The sequence below is a fragment of the Strix aluco genome, chromosome 5 (genome assembly GCF_031877795.1).
Source record: "Strix aluco isolate bStrAlu1 chromosome 5, bStrAlu1.hap1, whole genome shotgun sequence".
Classification (NCBI taxonomy): domain Eukaryota; kingdom Metazoa; phylum Chordata; class Aves; order Strigiformes; family Strigidae; genus Strix; species Strix aluco.
Window position 1 is genome coordinate 49,490,825 of NC_133935.1, and position 17,725 is coordinate 49,508,549.

The 17,725-nt window shown below is 42.9% G+C and overlaps 1 protein-coding gene across 2 annotated transcripts; it reads right to left on the bottom strand.

Moving 5' to 3' along the window:
* Positions 1-565: 565 nt before the first annotated feature.
* Positions 566-15,997, bottom strand: DYRK2 (dual specificity tyrosine phosphorylation regulated kinase 2). 2 transcript variants are annotated; one of them, XM_074827281.1, is made up of 3 exons: positions 15,692-15,997; positions 14,792-14,928; positions 566-6,358 (listed from the first exon to the last, which is right to left on the bottom strand). In XM_074827281.1, exons 1-3 carry the CDS (start codon positions 15,744-15,746, stop codon positions 4,757-4,759), a joined length of 1,794 nt encoding a protein of 597 aa, XP_074683382.1. In that variant the 5' UTR covers positions 15,747-15,997; the 3' UTR covers positions 566-4,756. The 2 variants fall into 2 exon arrangements, with proteins under 2 accessions (XP_074683382.1, XP_074683383.1); XM_074827282.1 differs by lacking the exon at positions 14,792-14,928.
* Positions 15,998-17,725: the final 1,728 nt, after the last annotated feature.

Consider the following 17,725-nt stretch of genomic DNA (forward strand, 5'->3'; position numbering starts at 1 on the left):
TATGTTAACAGAATGTAGCTCAATCTAACCTACCAGCTTTGTGTAGTGTGTTCTCATTATCCTGGAACTTTATGAAGTCAGACAAGTTCTGAAGTCAGTCTGACTCAAAAATCAGTGCAGAAATCTGGACTTTTTTACAAGCAGTTTTAAGAATATACACTTCTTAATCAAGTATTTCTTATAAAATCAGATCTATTGTTATTTTAAAAACTTTAAAAAGCACCTGAAAAAAATTTAAAATGCCCATGGAGACAAAATTCCTGACAAATATGTTTTCTCTTGAGTATGGGGCAAATAATCATAGAAAATACATTACTTTCTAAGTCTGGAGAACTTTAGAAACTTCAGGGCAAAACTGGCCTTTTGGCAATATTCAAGGCTGTCAAGACAAATAGGGCAGCAGAAAAGTCATCCTCCAGCAATGGGTAACCGTGCTAGGGGACGAAGGCACTGCTGGCATTGACTTCAGCAGGCTAGGAGAAGGCCTTTCCAGGATTAAGAAATGCCAGCACTCCAAGGGCTCTGTTTACGACCAGAAAAAAACCCAAACTACAGTGGAGAGAAGTAAAGTAGGACATAAAATTTTATTCTGAAATGATCTCTGGCCACAACAATAAAATGTAACAAATATTCACTAGAACAGTCTTAACTCCTGTCATCAGCTGTACAATACATACAGTATCATAAAACTGGCCACTAGGATTAAAACCCACTACAACATCTTTAATGTTAAGTGGCAACAGCAGCATCTCACAGAAAATTATACATACATATATACACAGTCCACATTCAATCGTTTTTCACGTTTTCAGTACACACAGTTGCAGCATATTACAGTCACGTGTCTAAGTCGTTGCCCAATAAAAACCCAAGCTACTGCTTAGACGTAATTGTAGCAGTTGAACCAAGTAATTACAATTTGTAGCAGAGATGTACAAGCCCCTAGAAACAGTAATTCACAAATGTTTTATTGAAATGCTACCATAGCATTAAACTGGGCAATATTCTAATCTTTGCTGACTGGAAAAAGAGTTATTTTTGTATTTATCACAAATATTGTTGATGGAAAAAAATACTAAAAAATGGAGAGCATTAAATAATGCACACCCTTTCCTAAAGATTCTAATATTGCCCAATGCTACTTATGTCTAAAGTGTTTTCAACATTCCCATGAAGTCATTTATAACTCCAAACCACCCACCAAGTTAAAAGTGGCTTAAGTGCCTTGCACCCAAATTGTAAAAATCCCTGGCCACCTTTATAAGAGCCAGGCACATATAAAAGGAATGCACTTTGGTTCAGACCAAATGCCCTGGGATTAAATCACACTATAAAACTAAAGAGTTTGAGGTAAATTTTTACAAATACAGTTGATTTCTGTCTAGTGTCACCATAACAAAAATTTATTAAAAAAAAAAAAATCAATTTGATGCTAAAGTATAACCAATGAGGAAGGGCCATCTTTAACCCCTTAATGAGATGTACTAAGAACAGTGTGTCCTCTCCACCCCAGCAGTGTGATTGCCTTATTGTTTCTGTTAAGGCCTCGATCATCTACACGATGTTTTAAGACAGGTATAGCATTTAAAAATAGATTTCATCCCTACTATCCAGTATTCAAAGGGTTAAAGAGGCCAAGATGCATGCCCTATGGCATTGGTAACAAAAGGCACATTGTTAACACCAAGGGCACAATCCATCCTTTATTGTTAATCTACACATCTTGCATCACTCTGTTGTTCCAATACACTTAAGTGGTAATGAACACTCCAGTGGTGCAAGAAACTGAGCCAAGTGAGACTGCAACCTAAGACAAGACAACACTGTGCTATTACCAAATCTGAAAATAGCTCAGACACCCCCAGACAATGGTAACATGTGAGACTAAGCACTGTTTCCAAGCCAACTTCTATCAGCCTAATTATCAGAGCCCTTAGAATAAAATCACATCAAAGCAAGAGGCAACGTCCTTTCCCCCCCTCCCTCCTTTTTTACAGGTATAAATAAGCTACAATAAAAAGCAACTACATCACTTAAAAACCTTGATGTAGCTGCTCCTTTAGTATAGAGGAAGTTGCACTGTATCTGGGTTAAAAAAATAGCTCTGCACACTGTATTTTGGCCTTAAAGTTTCCGGTAGCATTTATGAAGGTGGATCATAAATGCATTATTGGCATTAAGAACTGGTTACATGAAAAAGAAAATTTAGTGGTTTTAGCCCATTAATGACTCATGAACATTATGAATGTTTTTACCTTAAATCACCATGAAAGGAAGGAACATGAATAAATGTTCCATTTAAAATATATTTAGGGAGGTGATTCTTCTTCCGCCCCTAACATAAGCATCTCTATTTCTTAACTTTTGCAGGAAGAGTTAGGGTAGAAAGGAGTGGCAAAGCCAAGTAGGTGGTGGAGGAAGTAAAGATTCCCAGTTACTGTAGAAAAATACACAGTATTGTATTCCCACAGTTATGAGAGTCAGTTAATTTTATATGAAAATCAATATATCTCTTTTCCAGACTTAGAATTTACTGACCATAACTTACTGGATATTCATATTCCAAAAGCCACTTTTCTTAGCTGTATTACTCTATTTCATTTTTAACATGATTTCATACATGTTTACATATTGCACTTACACATATTGTATAAAGTTGTGAACATTTAATACTAAATAATTTAATTTGACTAGAGGCAGGAAACGATCTTTTAAAAAAAAAAAAGTAAGAAAAATGGTTGATTGATGCTCTAATTTTTACAGTTATCAATCAACAAATACCATCCTCTACTCAGAAATTATTTTTGGAGCCTCTTTAGGTGTTGACTTTTTGGCAAGAAGTTAAGCGATATGTTTCCTGAGAATTCTGTCATTTTGCATTTATAACCCTCTCCCAGTCTTACATTAAATTAAAAAAAAAAAAACAACCGACCACAGAAACAAACAAACAAAATTAAGCTGTTAAGTGGTAAAGTAATGAATATGAAGAACTTAACCGGAAACTTTCTTGGCCTCTCAGGGGACCATGCTTTAAGTATTTTTCATAATTTGTACAAGTAACTCTAGTAAAATCTGTGCATATAGGTGTTGCTTATAGTAAAGTTACCGAGGTTTAATGCAATCCGTTCTAGTACATCTTGTTCTAACATCCATAAACCCTACTAGATTATGTTCTGCTTTGATAAAATTCCCTTTTCATGTTTTATACATCCAATGTAGACCACAGCCATTATATGTGGTGAAATACTGATCTTAGATTTCAAACTGTTCCTGTTGAAAACATGCTACAACGCGTGAATATTTCTCATAGGTCTAGATATTATTCCTCAGTAAAGACCATCTTTCTTCCATGAACGGTTAAAAGTAAAAAAGAAAAACCAAGCATTAGCACGCACACACATGAACAAATCTACACATATCTCTAACTGTTCCTTCAAAGTTAATTTTCAGCTACAAATACCAAAGATTAAATCAAATTCCAACCATTTAGCTTTCTTTTGATAACTCTCCCTTATTAGAAAGTCTCTAGGATGACGTCTGCCAACTGTAAAGCTTTCCACTGAGGATCTTTCCATCTACAGTTACACTGTCTAAGGTGAAGTACTTTTCTACAGAAAGCAACGTAGTAACAGTGTTTGCCCCTACATGCAGATTTGATCTGAAGTGTAAATGTACCAGAGAGGTCACAGTCACTCAGACAAAAATTGTCAGAAGAAATAAAAGCAATCTGTGAGATCCATGTAGCATTAACAGTCTGGAAGTTACAGTATAAAACTGACAGAATGAGCACTTCTGCCTATGTGATTTAGGGAAACCAAGCTGTACATTAGGAAAGAAAAGAATGCAGGAGAGGGGAAAAAAAAAAAAAAAAAAAAAAAAAAAAGAGAGAAGCCCAGTGTGAATGCTCAATGTTATACACCTGAAATGAAGCCCAGAACATTTTGCTTTACCAACTCATCAGTCACTTTCAGATTTAGAGGAACAGACATACTTCCATCTTCATTCTTTCTGAGACTGACTGTTTCTCTCACTCTACCACACGGCATGCAAGGTAGGAGAGTCATTTTAGCTGTGGAACATCTTATTTTTTGCGTTATATTTAAATGCTCATTTTAATCAAAACCCATTACTTTTGAATAGAGAAAGCATTCCACAGGAAGTGACTGTATCATTAGTGATACCACTACTTTCTCTGGGCTACCATACAGAAAATGACAATGTAACATGCTATGGCTCCACCTCAAACTACAAGTTTACAAGTGCTTAACTTAACAGTATTTCTTTGAGATTTCTCCCTGGAGTCCAGTTAGGCATAGGTGTGAGCGTCTGCAGAATCAAGACCCATGCCCACAAAATCCAAAAGACAGAGTTTTACAAATTTACCCCAGGTGAAACCCAATATGAACCATGGAAGAGAAAGGTTAATACGTTTGACACCACGCTGCAATGCATGACAGTTATGTTGTAACCAGTGGCCTGCCACTGATGTTTATTACTGTGTCACACTAGTTACAGTAAGGCTAAGTGTACTGTAGAAGACAAACATTTTAAAAAATAAGTATAAAAACTTAAAGCATTGTCCCCATGTTTTTATAAAAACAAAATCAACATTTCTTACATTTAAAATGAGTGCTGAAAGATACAAATGAACAAAGTTATTAAGCAAATAAAAATGTATTATCTGAGCTACTTTTTCATACAAATAAGGCTCAGCCACATTGTATTTCTCATTTTAACAGCATTGGGTTTTTCAAACTCAGCTAACGAGTTTTGGCAACACTGTTCTTTGTTGAATATTCCCATTGGCATCTGTCATCTGTGCCAAGTTAGTCCTCAGTTTTGAAGCTGAGCTTGAAGTCGGAGGTAACTTGGAAATCGACGTTATAGCACCAGTGCTCTCTGTAATTCTCTTCGCCGAGGCTTTTTCCCCAGTCGGAGGCTTTGGCAACCGTCTCCTTAGCCAGGGATGCCGCAAAGCCTGGCTGGGTGTCATACGGATAGCAGGATCCCATTCTAAACACTGTTTTAAGAAGTCAAGGAACAGGGGATCATCACATCCCTTTAATGCATTACCCCATTCTCTGCTCTCTGGTGGGCCACGTAGTTTTCCCCTCCGAGAGCGTCCACCATTAAGTATTACAGAGCCATCAGACAAGGTTGTGATGCTGCAGTAGCGGGGATAACCCTTAGAGCTCACGAAGTTTTTGGCTCGCTTGGATGAATCTAAGAGTTTTGGAGAAGGCATGCCCAATAGCTCAATCATACAAGCCAGCTGGTCTCCTTCATCTTCTCCAGGTAAAAGTGGATAACCGGTGAGAAGCTCTGCTAGAATACAGCCCAAGCTCCACATATCTATGGGCATCCCATAACGAGCACCAAGGATGACTTCAGGTGCACGGTAAAAACGTGACTGAATGTAAGTGTAGACACGCTGATGCTCATAACAACTTGAGCCAAAATCAATCACTTTAATACCACTTCTACCCTGTTGCTTCAACAGAATGTTCTCAGGCTTAAGGTCACAGTGGATGATTCTGTTTTTGTGCAAAGCATCCAAGCACTGTAAAATTGAGTGGGCAAACTTGCGGACCAAAGGCAGGCTAAAGCCCTGAAACTTGTTTTTCTTTATTAATTCATACAGGTTCATGCTCAGCAATTCAAACGTCATGCAGATATGGCTGCGGAATGTGAAGTTTTCCAACATGTGAATAACGTTCATGTTGTTATCCTTATCTTGTTTCCGGAGGTGCTCCAAGATCTTAATTTCTTCCGCAGCTTGGCGGTGGAAACGTTTTTCATTTCTCACCATTTTTAGTGCCACATGCTGATGCATCTTGTGATCGTAGGCCTTCACCACCTGCCCAAAGCTTCCTTTCCCTATAACTTTCAGGACTTCATACCTGTATGCAATATGGTCATGGGGTACTTGTATGTAAGACCCTTGGTCATCATCATACCCGCAATTGTTTGAACCACCAATCACACCTTGCCGCTTCTTTGCATTTGGACCCAAAAAGTATATTTCAGGGTAGCTAAAAATTTCATGATGCTCAAAAGCTGTTAATTTTTGCATGTATTGCTTCATTGCCTGCTCTGGTGTCATAACTGAGGCTTTCACCTTCCCTGTTCCATCTGTAGATTTTAAAGAGCTGGAGCTCCCTTGTCGTCTGTGAGCACTCTCTGACTGTCTGTCCTGAACCACTGGCAATCCAGATTTGCCTAGTGTTGTAAGTCCATTTGGCTGTGTCGTCAGAACTGTCCTCTTGTTACTATTATCTTCGAACAGCTGCTGAACCTGGATTTGTCCATGGCTACCAACATGGAGGTGCTCATTCATTGTGTGCTTACTGCCTCCAACCTAAAATTGAAAATAAATACATACCCAGTTAACAAGAAAGGCATGAACTCTATGCTTCACCATTCATTCTGCAACCCACCATTTTGCCTAAATCACCTCAAAGCTAAGTATTTGCTTAGAATTCAGTTGTCTACAGATAATCTAAAAAATACAGCACATATACTGTGATACTGCTAGACGTTATTAAATTTTCCAGATCCTTGTTTCTCAAATGCCACTTTCACGACTCTCTAAATGTTTGCAACAAGACAATCACAGATGTGCTACCATGATAGGCTAACAATTCCTCCAAGCTATCTTCAAGGCAACAGCCTTGTAACATCAAGAAGTGTGCTTGAGGGACATTAGACTTTACAGAACATAGTAGTAGTTTTATTGCTGTTGGAGATCAATGTATAATGCCTGCTAGAACTTACATGGCTAAGGCTCTCCTAGTCACCTGTGATCGCAAATCCAGGTTTTAACTTGTTCCTAAATTTGCTGTATATCAAAAGCTCCAGATACAATTTTAAGCAATAAGGAATGTGCTGTGACGTGCAAAGAGGAGAAGAACCTGTACATTTCTGAAGTCCAAGAGATGCCATTTACTGCTTGCAACTGAGAGAGGCACTATTCAGCAAAGCATAAGCATGTCCTCTAGCACTTTCCCAAACCAGTCTCATAGTAACTTTGAACCAAGATGAGATTTGGGGCCTGATGCAGACTTGAGTGGAAAGAAAATATTTGACTTGAAGAACATACAAGTAACTTTATTTTAAAGGAATGAAAGAAAGGATTAGTTGATTTTAGAAATTACATTTGTTCCTGACAGTTTTCATGAGGGAATAAACAGCAGCATTCAGCATTTTCAAGCAAAGAAACACCAGAAGTACTGGCGTGTGAAAACAACTATTACTCAAATCCTGTTATTTTTAAGGAGAAACAAGAAATTTACAAGCATATATTTGCCACTAAAATAGCTGTCCTTAGAATTCCTCATTTGCTCTAAAGTAGAGGATAATTAGTTTGTCTTCTGCCTGGTCTTATACAAACGTGGGAAGAATTCCCCTGCTGTCTCTCCAGCTGATTCACCAGTCTTAATATTTATGCCAAATTGCTAACCGAAAGTTCACCAATACTGTCAGACAGATGATCAAGCCAGGGTTGAGAGCACTTTTAATCTGAACCTTATTTTTTTAAGGCAGCTAAGGAAAACACATTCCCTGTTCACTTAAGGCTGCTGAAATGAAATCAGAAAATGACAGTTGTGTGCTGTGATATGAGGCAATGAAATCTGTGCTGCAACCGCAGAAGTGCTTCTTAATGAGAAAACCAGGACATGCAACACAGACTCTAGCATACTTTGTGCTTCTGTTAAGGTATCGGCCTGATACAGCAGAAGCATGTTTTCGTAAATTCAGTAACTTGTTCCCAAGGGGTAGTCAGCTGGATACCAGCTTCACCTTTGGACAGTATTTTGAAATTTGCAGCTCTGAAACTCACATAACATATGAACAAGAGCTCTCAGGGATTGCTTCCACTGAGTTCACTGCTCTTCCGATTCCATTTTGACTCATGTTGAATAACTGGTCCATTTTATTTCATCATTGCAGTTTGACTGTGTATGTTTATTTGCAGTGCAATTTGGGCTCACACTATCAAATTTGATCAATCTCATAGAAAAGCATTACCACACAATTGCAATTCAGAGCAAAGACATTTGTAACATTTAAGCACAGTGAAGATACATGGGATATTGACGTTAATTCCCTTTCTAGTTTGATGCCTCAAATGCACCAGGAATTAAATCATCAAGGGGACTTAATGAGCCTATCATGCCTACAGGGAATTCCTTCAGGTCAAGTTTGAAACACACTGCAGCAGCAGTTTCTTGAAGGTTGCCCTGATCCTCTATATAAACAGCAGTTGGTGGAAAAAATAAAAAAAAAAATTCAGAGTCAAGAGCTGCTAAATGATGCATCGCAGAAGAACCAGACCTATTTAGTAAAATGTGTCGGAGATTCAGCACATGCAGTATTGCAGAACTGTGTAAGAATAAAGCAGCAAAGTAACTGTACAGATTACTACAAGTACTCAAGCTAGGAAATTCCAGTTACAAACGTTTCTTCTGTGGCACCAGTTGAACAATGAAGCAGAACATATCTGGACAAACCCAGAGTAGACAATACTAACGTACAGACAACAAGGAAGGCAGAGCCTAGAGAAAGAGGCAGAAAAACATCTTTTAAGAATTTCTTAACCCAAGTACTCATTACCACATTTCACATCTTCTCTTTTTTTTTTTTTTTTTTCCTCACTTCAGTCACCTGTTTTCAGAGTTAACTATTTTCTGTCCTTCCTAAGCACTGGTTGTTTCAATAGATGTACTGGGGAATTCTTCAAACTTCAGTTATTTGATTTGTATCAGGGCTTGGAAAAGACCCAAACATTTATCCACTCTCAACAGGGACTAAAGAGTTCTTTTTCCTAAAAGCATGTTTGCAAACACATTCTAAAGTGTAAACCATGTAGCTTTGTTTCCTGCACCTTCAGGCAGCCTCATCTTTCTCTTGCTGCTCACAGGTTGGCTTTTTTTTCCAAGCAGCAGAATGAGATCACCAGCATTATCCCAGCTTCACCCCAAATCCAAAGCGACCGGTTTTGCCAGTTTCAGTCAGCTGCTGCTTGGGAATGCAAATGCAGATGCAGACAGTAGCACTGGTTTTCTTTGTGGAAGAAAAGGCACCAAATTAGCACAGGCTCTATTCCAAAAGCTGTGGAGGATAAGAGAGCTCGCCTTTCTTTCAAAAACTCCAACAGGAGTTTCAGAGCTATCAGACACATCACAACTACAAAGTCAATATGAAAAATGGACTTTCCCCATCTCAGGGTACTGCCTGCACAAGAATCACCACCTCTTACTCTATTTCCAACCTGGATGAGGGTTGGATTCTCACCAGCCCTTTGCTCTGCCTATCTACTTCTGGCTACCAAGTGTCTGAGATGGCTGTCAAGTCCAGGCTTGCACTGCTTACAAGCTCCACAGGCTTCACCAGTGACGCTCTACGTTCCCTGAACCACAACTAATGGGCTTGGGAAGCTACAAAGGACTGTAGCCTTCTTAGTCCAGTACCAAACTGTTCATGGTACACAGAATCTCCATCAGCCTTTCATCTGAAACCAAAAGTCTGAGAGGTTTATAATTGTATCTCCCTTTTGCTTCTGCAGATGGGCCTGTAAATTCCAGAACCAACAACCTACACAGCTGACAACCTGCATGGAGTTATGCGGTTTACTTATTATGTATTTTATTGCCTGTGCTCAAACCCATCTACACCTTCTAAGATTTATGTATTTTTATAACGCACATCTTTGAAAACTTGTTGATACACACATTTCTCCATAAAACATATTGAAGTAACAGGTAAGCTTGAACTCAAAGAACTAATCTTCCTCAATCTTCTGGCAACATCAATTACAAAACAGCAAATGTTACAATGGGTTTTTTTTCCTCTCTCGGTAGTTTTTCATAACTTCAAAATCGCCACTACAATTCTGCTTTAACTTTGGTTTGCTGAGTTTATGGAAGTTGATGGCTATGCCAAAAACATTCACCTAACCTTTGAAGTAGAGCAGTAGGCAAAACAACAGAAAACCCACTTTTTTTTTTTGGCATGGGGAATGTTTGGGTTTTGGTTTTTTGTTTTGTTTTCACAAACGGGTTTAGGGACAAAAGTAGAACAGTAAATTACTATACTTCGTCTACAGACCTGTAACAACATAGAAGTAGCACAAAACTGAGTCCACCCTGCTAATAAGAAGGCAAATCAACTGACAATTCCTTTGTGGTAACACTCAGCCAATGCAGTGGTCTATTTCAAGACCTTCTACAAGACTATAGGACTGAACACCACAGGAGCATACACCTCTTCTCAACCTTATCTTCCAAAAGCATCAAGACATTATGCAGTTGTATCATATTCCATCTTTGTAACAAAGTCACTTGGTGTGATATTAGCACCCTATAAAACTACCCAAGACATGTGCTTCAGCTATGTATTATGATTTTATTTTGAGCAAAACCGCAGAAAAAAGGATTTTGCTGTCAATCAGAATCTAAAAGCGTTTATAAAATTACTCTTAATAATAAAGCAATCACAATGGCCTGCTGAAATACTGCACAGGAATAAGATGTCTTTATCTGCTATTACTTGGCATAGATGAGGACAAGGAAGAAACAGTGTTCCGAAGTAGTAACTTAAAGAATAAATGTTACACTACATACCCCTTTCTTTACAGCACTTCTGGGCATGCCAGTTTCAGCCCTACTGTGTCTAACATGCTAGAGGCATATGGTATCAGGTGTAGAATGCTTCACTGCCTGTTTTGTTGACTACAGCCTAAGCATATGTACAAAAGGCCTTTTTTTTCCTTGATAAATGAATTCAACAGCATTCCTCTGTTCAGAACTAAAAATAGTTGCTAATTATCACGATAACAATAATGCAGGATTATCATAATGGTTTTATTATGAGTATGGGTTTTATACACCAAAAAAAGAATAAGCCCTTGTCCTAAAGGGCTTGTGGCTCAACAAGAACTGTAGAAAAAACACACCACATGGATTTTTGGCTGCTGCCGTATCTGGTCTATATAACCTTGTTTTTTAAAAAGTTAACTTTGACTTTATACAGCAAATATTTTCACAGATAGAACTATGCCTCAAGAGTGATACCAATTCATAATTTTTTTCCTCCTGTCAGGACTACACAGGTGCAGTGAGCCTGAATACTTCTGGCACACCCTGCATGTATTACGCATGTTGAAACCAAAAAGTCAATGCGTACTAAATTAAACTAAAGTGTACACAAATGAGAGATGTGCCCAGAGGTACTGCAGTCCCCACAGCACAGTCACCTACTGTTGGAGCCCAAATTTCAGAGCCCCCCATTAAAAGTTAAGATAGCTTCATATTCCCCATAGACACAAGTTTTATGTAGAAGAAGAAACATCCAAAAAAATCTAGACATAGCAAAGTTCAGGTCATGATTGTATAGTTACTTCCACTCAAACGTGACGGCATTTCTGTGGCAATTTATTACATGAAAACACCGCAATAGGAAGGTATTTTCATTGTTTTTACCTACTTAAAAGCAGCTCCCTACAGTAAAAATTTGCAGCATGTGACCCACCACCAGCTCTTCATGTTAACAGTCCAGGAATCTCTGTTCCATTATAATGTAAATTAATTTTTTTAAAAAATTTAAATTTAAAATTTTTAGGATTAAGACTGAAGGACTGATGCAAAAGTATATGGATAGACATTCATCTCTGGTGGCAAAAGAAAACAGGCTTACTGTAGGGAAATCTTAGAAAGGGCTTGAAGAGGGAGGCACCGAATCACACACTGTAAATGAGTTGTTGTTACAGTACTAGACAGGAGGAGAAAAAGATTAAGACTGCTTTACTGCAAGAGAAACAGGAAGAGTGCAGAATGCAGGGATACGTGCCAACTAAGAACAAAGATGGAGGTAGGCAGAAGACAGAGACAAGTGTCTGGGAGAGGGACTCACAGACAGGTGGGGATTTACACGAGCAGAGCAGCAGGCAAGCAAGATAATCTCTACTGCAGTATGTCAAGTGGATGTAAGAACACCATAATGAACAGGAGAGAGCAAATGGAAAAAGGTTCCAATCATCAAGGCAAGAACTTAAAGCTTCAAAAGAGAAAGCAATGACTTTGGAGAGGAAAACAAAGAGGACAAGGAGTTGGAAATGACTTTATGTTTTCCACCATGAGCCAAAAAGATAGTCAGGGATGGAAGCAGACATGAATAAGTCTAGGATGAAGCCACCATTTTTTAAAAAATAAACAAAACCTTTCCCTGGTACAATACACAACAGCCTGCTTAGCAACAAAGGCTGCTGTGATTGCAGAGACTGCAGCCAAAACCTCTGCCCTGTTATATGAAGCCTGTGTAAAACAGCATCTTCTCCCCTTCTCCTCATGCTACTATATCTACCAAACAATGAAACTTCACATGAATGTGGGAGACCACAGTTTCACTAGAGGCTAGATCACACGACTCACTACCACAAGAAATATGACAGGTAGTGGATTTCTTCTCCATCTGAAATAGAAGAAAAACTTTTTAACTTAAGCAAAAACCCATCTTCAATCCTAGTCTCCCTTCACAACTGATGTATATACAATGCACATGCTTACATCCAGCCACCGGCAAGTTCAACCATTTAAGCAAACTATACCTTCTGGAAGTTTGAGACACAAAGATAAATACTTTCAATGTTTTGCTATTACAGAAGTCAGACAGATACAACAGGGGTGAAAACAGAATAAGCAAATGAACACAAAGGAGAAAACGGTTTAAAAAAACTGAAATGTTCCATTTTAAATAGGTCTGATTGGAGGATGCAAAATCAATGGTTTCAATCACTCAGTGTCAGCTGAGGTCAGTAGGCCTGAAGTTTACAGAAAGATCACATAACAGATATAGCCCTTTTTTTTTTAAGGTTAAAATCCAGCATTCTGACGTCACATCTGATCCTTACCGCAAAAAGTTATGTTAGCCAACCACAAAATAACCACCTACAACATTCAGCAAGGCAGCCTGAGGTATTTCTGCAATCATACCCAAGGCTAAATAAATACTGTAGAGTAGACTCTGTATCACAAAGGAAAGGCAGAGTTTGCAGCAGTCAGAATCTAAAGGGACATGAAACACAGCAATATAATCCTTGATCATTCCCGTGTGCTTCCATAAGTATTTCATCTCTATGTATATATATACACACATGTATCCATGCTATATATAAACCTGAACACCCCTTGCATGCTTTGATAAAGGCTTCATCTTTATATATGCATGCACAGACACTATACATAATACACACATACAGAGATATAAATCTATGTTTAAAAATACCAAAGTTCTGTACTTCCAAAATTAGTAAGTAGTCCCAGATATATAGCTGGACCACCACGCTTTCACAAATCCTAAATTAAGTCTGGACTCTGTTACATGTGGACCCGTAATTTGTAGGCCCATCTGCATGTGCGATTTCATGATCGGTGACCAGGCTGTTAGTACTACGTTCCTTCTTTTCTGTTTTTTATAAAAAAAAATTAAGCTGCTGCCAAAACTCTAAAATCAACCAGCACTTAACTGGTATATGAATGTGAAAAAATTGGCCTTTGATGCTAATGAACAATTCAGATATATACCCTAGCTACATAAATATACAATGATGCTGATCTGAAGTATGCAGCTCCGCCTTGAATTTGCACAATATTCACCATTCTTATTGAGAATATCATACATACGCTGATTTTTTTTAATTTAAGACAATTCTTTCTATAAATGGATTTGAATGAGATGCTTTTACCCCTGAAGCTACATAGAAAGTCACTGAAACACTAATATCCAAATGCATAGTTTCACCTTCCACTAGCCCATAATCACATTACCATGTAAAGCTCTGCCATATGTTTACGAAGATAGTATGTGAGTATCCATGAAGAACTCATTAATTCTAAGAAAAGTATGCCATCAATGCCTTTCACGGTCAGTATGAAACCTTTCATAATTTAAAAGGAAATGTATGTAATAAAAATTTCAGATATTTAGTGTTAACATGACAGCATATAGACCCCTCTCTATTCTCTCATGCCTTCGGGACAGAGATACCCTCTCTCATCCATATATAGTGGCATACTTGGGAAGTTTCATTCCTAGTAGATTAACTAGGAGTGGGAGATAATGTGAGATATCACAGAACCGGAAAATAACATCCCTTTCATGCCATCAGCGCTTACTTCTTTAGGTAAACTACTGCAGCAATAAAATCGGATTCATCCAATCATTGTCCCCGAGTACAGCGATAGCTATTTCTAGGGAAGGCAGCTATCGGCCTGAGCTAATCAGACATACAAGGGAAGAGCAGCCTTCATTTTTCACCACAGTTCATGCGACCCTTTAAGCACAGTGACTAACCTCATCGCCAAAATAATGTCATCTCAAAAAATGCATTTACCAGAACAGCTCCTCTGTGTGAGTGTGGAAGATCGAATTTGTCACTGAAAATGAGACACAAAACCAGACTGAAGGGGGGCTGGGGAGAGGGAAGGGAGAAATCTGCTTCTCAGTGCAGTCACAGGGTTCCAGCCTCACAACAAACGGGCACATTTGATCGGAGTCTGCAGAAATTAAATACACTTTCTTAAGCACCAAGCGCCTCGTTAGGCGGGACGGGCGGGGCGTCCGCGGCGGCGGGGCCCCTGCCCTCTCCCGCCCGGTGTGCCCGTGAGGGCTCGGTCTCACCGCGGGGAACACCCGGCGAAAGCAGAGAGGCGGTGGCGCGGCAGGCCCCGGGGCCGGACGCCCCTTCCCTTCCCCGCCCTGGCCCCTCCCGCCCCGGCCCCCCGCCCCGGCTCACCGTGTGGGAGGCGTTGCTGGCCCTGAGCGGCGGCAATGCGAGGGGTGACGGCGGGCCGGTCCCAGCTCCTGCCCGGGAGAGCCCGGCTCCGGTGCCCGGGGAAGACTGCAGCGGGCGGCCGCTGTCCCCTGCCCTGCCTGCGGAGAGCAGAGGGGGTGAGCGCGGAGGGCAGCGGCGGCCCCTCAGGCAGCGAGGCCGTCGGGGCGGCGGCGGCCCGCGGCCCCGGCTCTTCGCCGGCACCGCCGCCCGCCTCGCTTCAGGCAGAAGCCATTAAAAGCTAATCACCGCCGCGACGCACACACACACCGATCCAGCTAATAGCGCGGGCGGGCCATGCTCGCCCAGCTAAACCCTTCATCCGAGATTAACCCGCCACCGGCAGGCGCCTAACCGGGAGAACAAGCCGGCTCTGCCCCGCACACGCCTCGGGGCTGGACGGCCGCCCGACCCCCCCCGCGAGCCGTCTGGCCCGCCGAAGGCCCGGCGCCGCCGGGGACCCGCCTGGAGTTCACAAGTCTGCAGCGGGAGAGGAGACGAGCACCGCTGCCCCCTGTCAAAAGCGGCCGCTCCGGCAAACGCACCGCTCCCCAATTTTTCCCGGGTCGTTCTCCCCCACCTCTTCGCCAAGACGAACTGACCACCCCGCACGACAGCAGCCCGGGGCCGAACCCGCAGCCCCCCGGGCTCGGTTGCCGGGGGGAGGGTGGATCATTGTTCCGTCACGCACGGCCCCGTTGCGGCGGCAGCTGCGGGGGCAGCCGCGGGGCGGCCGAGCCTTCCCCCCTCCCCCCGCCCCCCCCGTCCCGTCCCGCAGGCCCGGCCCGGCCCAGCGCGGCAGGGGCGGCGCGGGGGGGAGCCCGCAGCCCGTCGCGGTGGCGATCGCGGCGGCCCTGTTCTTACCGGCCGGGTAGGCAGCACCAGCGGCGGCGCTAGCTGAGGGTTTTCTGGTTAACATGGCCGCTGGAGAGGAGGGAGAGGAAAAGGCATGTCAGGGCGGCTCTCCTCCGCTGCTCCTCGGCCTCTCCGGTCGGCGCCTGCCTCTCTTCTCCGATCAGCTACACCCAGACCCAGACACGTCCTCCGCTGCATCCCCCCGGCCCCGGGCCGGCCGGACACACTCTCCAACGGCCCGCCGTCGCCTCCCGCCGCCGCAGCAGCAGCAGCAGCCGCGCCGCCGCCGCAGCCCCCGGCCCAAGCTCATCACCTCCCCCGTCCCCGCCCCGGTCGCCCCGGTCCCCTCACACGGAGGAGGGGGCAGCAGAAGGCGGCCGGACAGGGCCCTCCTCCCCGCGCGGCGGAACCGGGACAAACAGCGCATTGGAGGGGCAGTCCCCGCCCCGTCGACCGCCTTCCCTCCCTCCGTCCCGCCCTGCCACCTCCCCCGCCCCCCCTACCACCTTCCCCCCCTGCCCTACCGCTCCCCTGAGCGGCGGCGGCGCGGCCCGCCGCTCCCGCCGGCCGCTCGCACGGTCCCTCAGCGCCGGTGGGCAGCGCGCCCCGGGCCCGCCCTGGCCTGACCAACGGCCGCCCCGCGTCGGGCCCGGGCCGCGGGGAGGGGGGCGCGCGTGTCCGCCCGGCCGTTGGTCACCCCGCGCCACACACACACACCCCGGGGCCACCAGCCATCTTGGCCGCCGGAGGCAGCCTGCGCCTCTCCCCGTCACCCCTCCGGCCTGTGCGGGGCAGGGGCAGGGGCAGGGGCAGGGGCAGGCCGCCCGCCCCAACAGCGCCCGTGTGTGCGGCGGGGAGGGGGCCGGTGGGGGGTATGGGGAGAGAAGTCGGGGGCCAGGCAGCGAGGGTCACTTGTGACAGACTGGAAGGACAGAGGTGACACCGTGGGAGGAAGGATAAATAACTTGAAACGCGTAATGGGATCAAAACTTTAAAAATGGCAGTGAAGGAGAACAGCTTTTGGGATTGCCCTGGAATCATAACTGCCTCAAACTGGAATGAGGGAAATGAGAGTGCGGGGGGGGGCGTTATTTGCCTTGTTTTCTAAACTGTACAACGTGCTTTGTGGAGTACAATCCTTTGAATTCCTGGTTTGTCAGTTTGAACGTCATTAAGAGCCAAAAATAGATATCTGAACATTTGCTCAGCTTGGGACAGCGTTGAAATGAACTCTCCTACCTACGCTCAAATCTTTTTGAAGTCTGTACAGACCATGCATATTTTCCTTTTGGAAACAGCTAGTAGAGATGTAGACAGACCATCTCATCCCCTTTCACAGAAAAAGACAGATAAATAAATCTCCCCTTTTCCCATGTTTTAAAAAAAAATCTATTCCCTGCTGCCAGAGAGGAAGACTTTGCCTCTTCCAGTACCACAGATATATGCATAAACTAAGACATTTCCTGTACTGTTACAAAGAAATAAACAATTTCCCTAACCCCGCCTGTCACACACAGAAAACAATCATACCTTCTCCCACCCACATGCACCTAATCTCTTCCCTTCACTGTAGCAGAAAGAAAGCTTTGTCTTCCTCAATATCCCCCCAGACATCCACCCACACTCCCAGTGTCCCTTCCCCTTGGCTGCCAGGTGTATAAATGCTGGGTTTGGATTACTCACAGTATTTTCCCGTCACTTTTCCAAGCAGTGTGTGCACATCAAAAGAATCCAAATATCAAATATCAAATGCTGTGATAATATTAGTGTTCTTTGTGAGATACCTTAAATGTTTCAGGAATGGCAAGAAAAAGATACTTTTCTAGTTAGTCTAAGGAGGGGAAGGGGGAAGAAGCTTTTCACATTCAAGCTAGATAAGAAAAAGTTGATATCAATTATCTTTTTGTAGGGCTTGCAGGAGTTCTTCATCTTAAATGATGTGTCTTCTTTGACTGTCAAAATCACAGATGGCTTTATGCATGTTCTGGAGTTAGTTACACCTAAACACTTAGGTAGGAGAAAGCCCCTGTTTCAACCCCTTTA

Excerpts from the sequence above, each read along its gene's own strand:
- DYRK2 (XM_074827281.1), bottom strand. The coding sequence starts at position 15,746 with ATGTTAACCAGAAAACCCTCAGCTAGCGCCGCCGCTGGTGCTGCCTAC. Across the intron at positions 14,929-15,691 it reads TGGTGCTGCCTACCCGGCCG|GCAGGGCAGGGGACAGCGGC; the intron begins GTAAGAACAGGG and ends TGCTCTCCGCAG. Across the intron at positions 6,359-14,791 it reads CCAGCAACGCCTCCCACACG|GTTGGAGGCAGTAAGCACAC; the intron begins GTGAGCCGGGGC and ends TTTCAATTTTAG.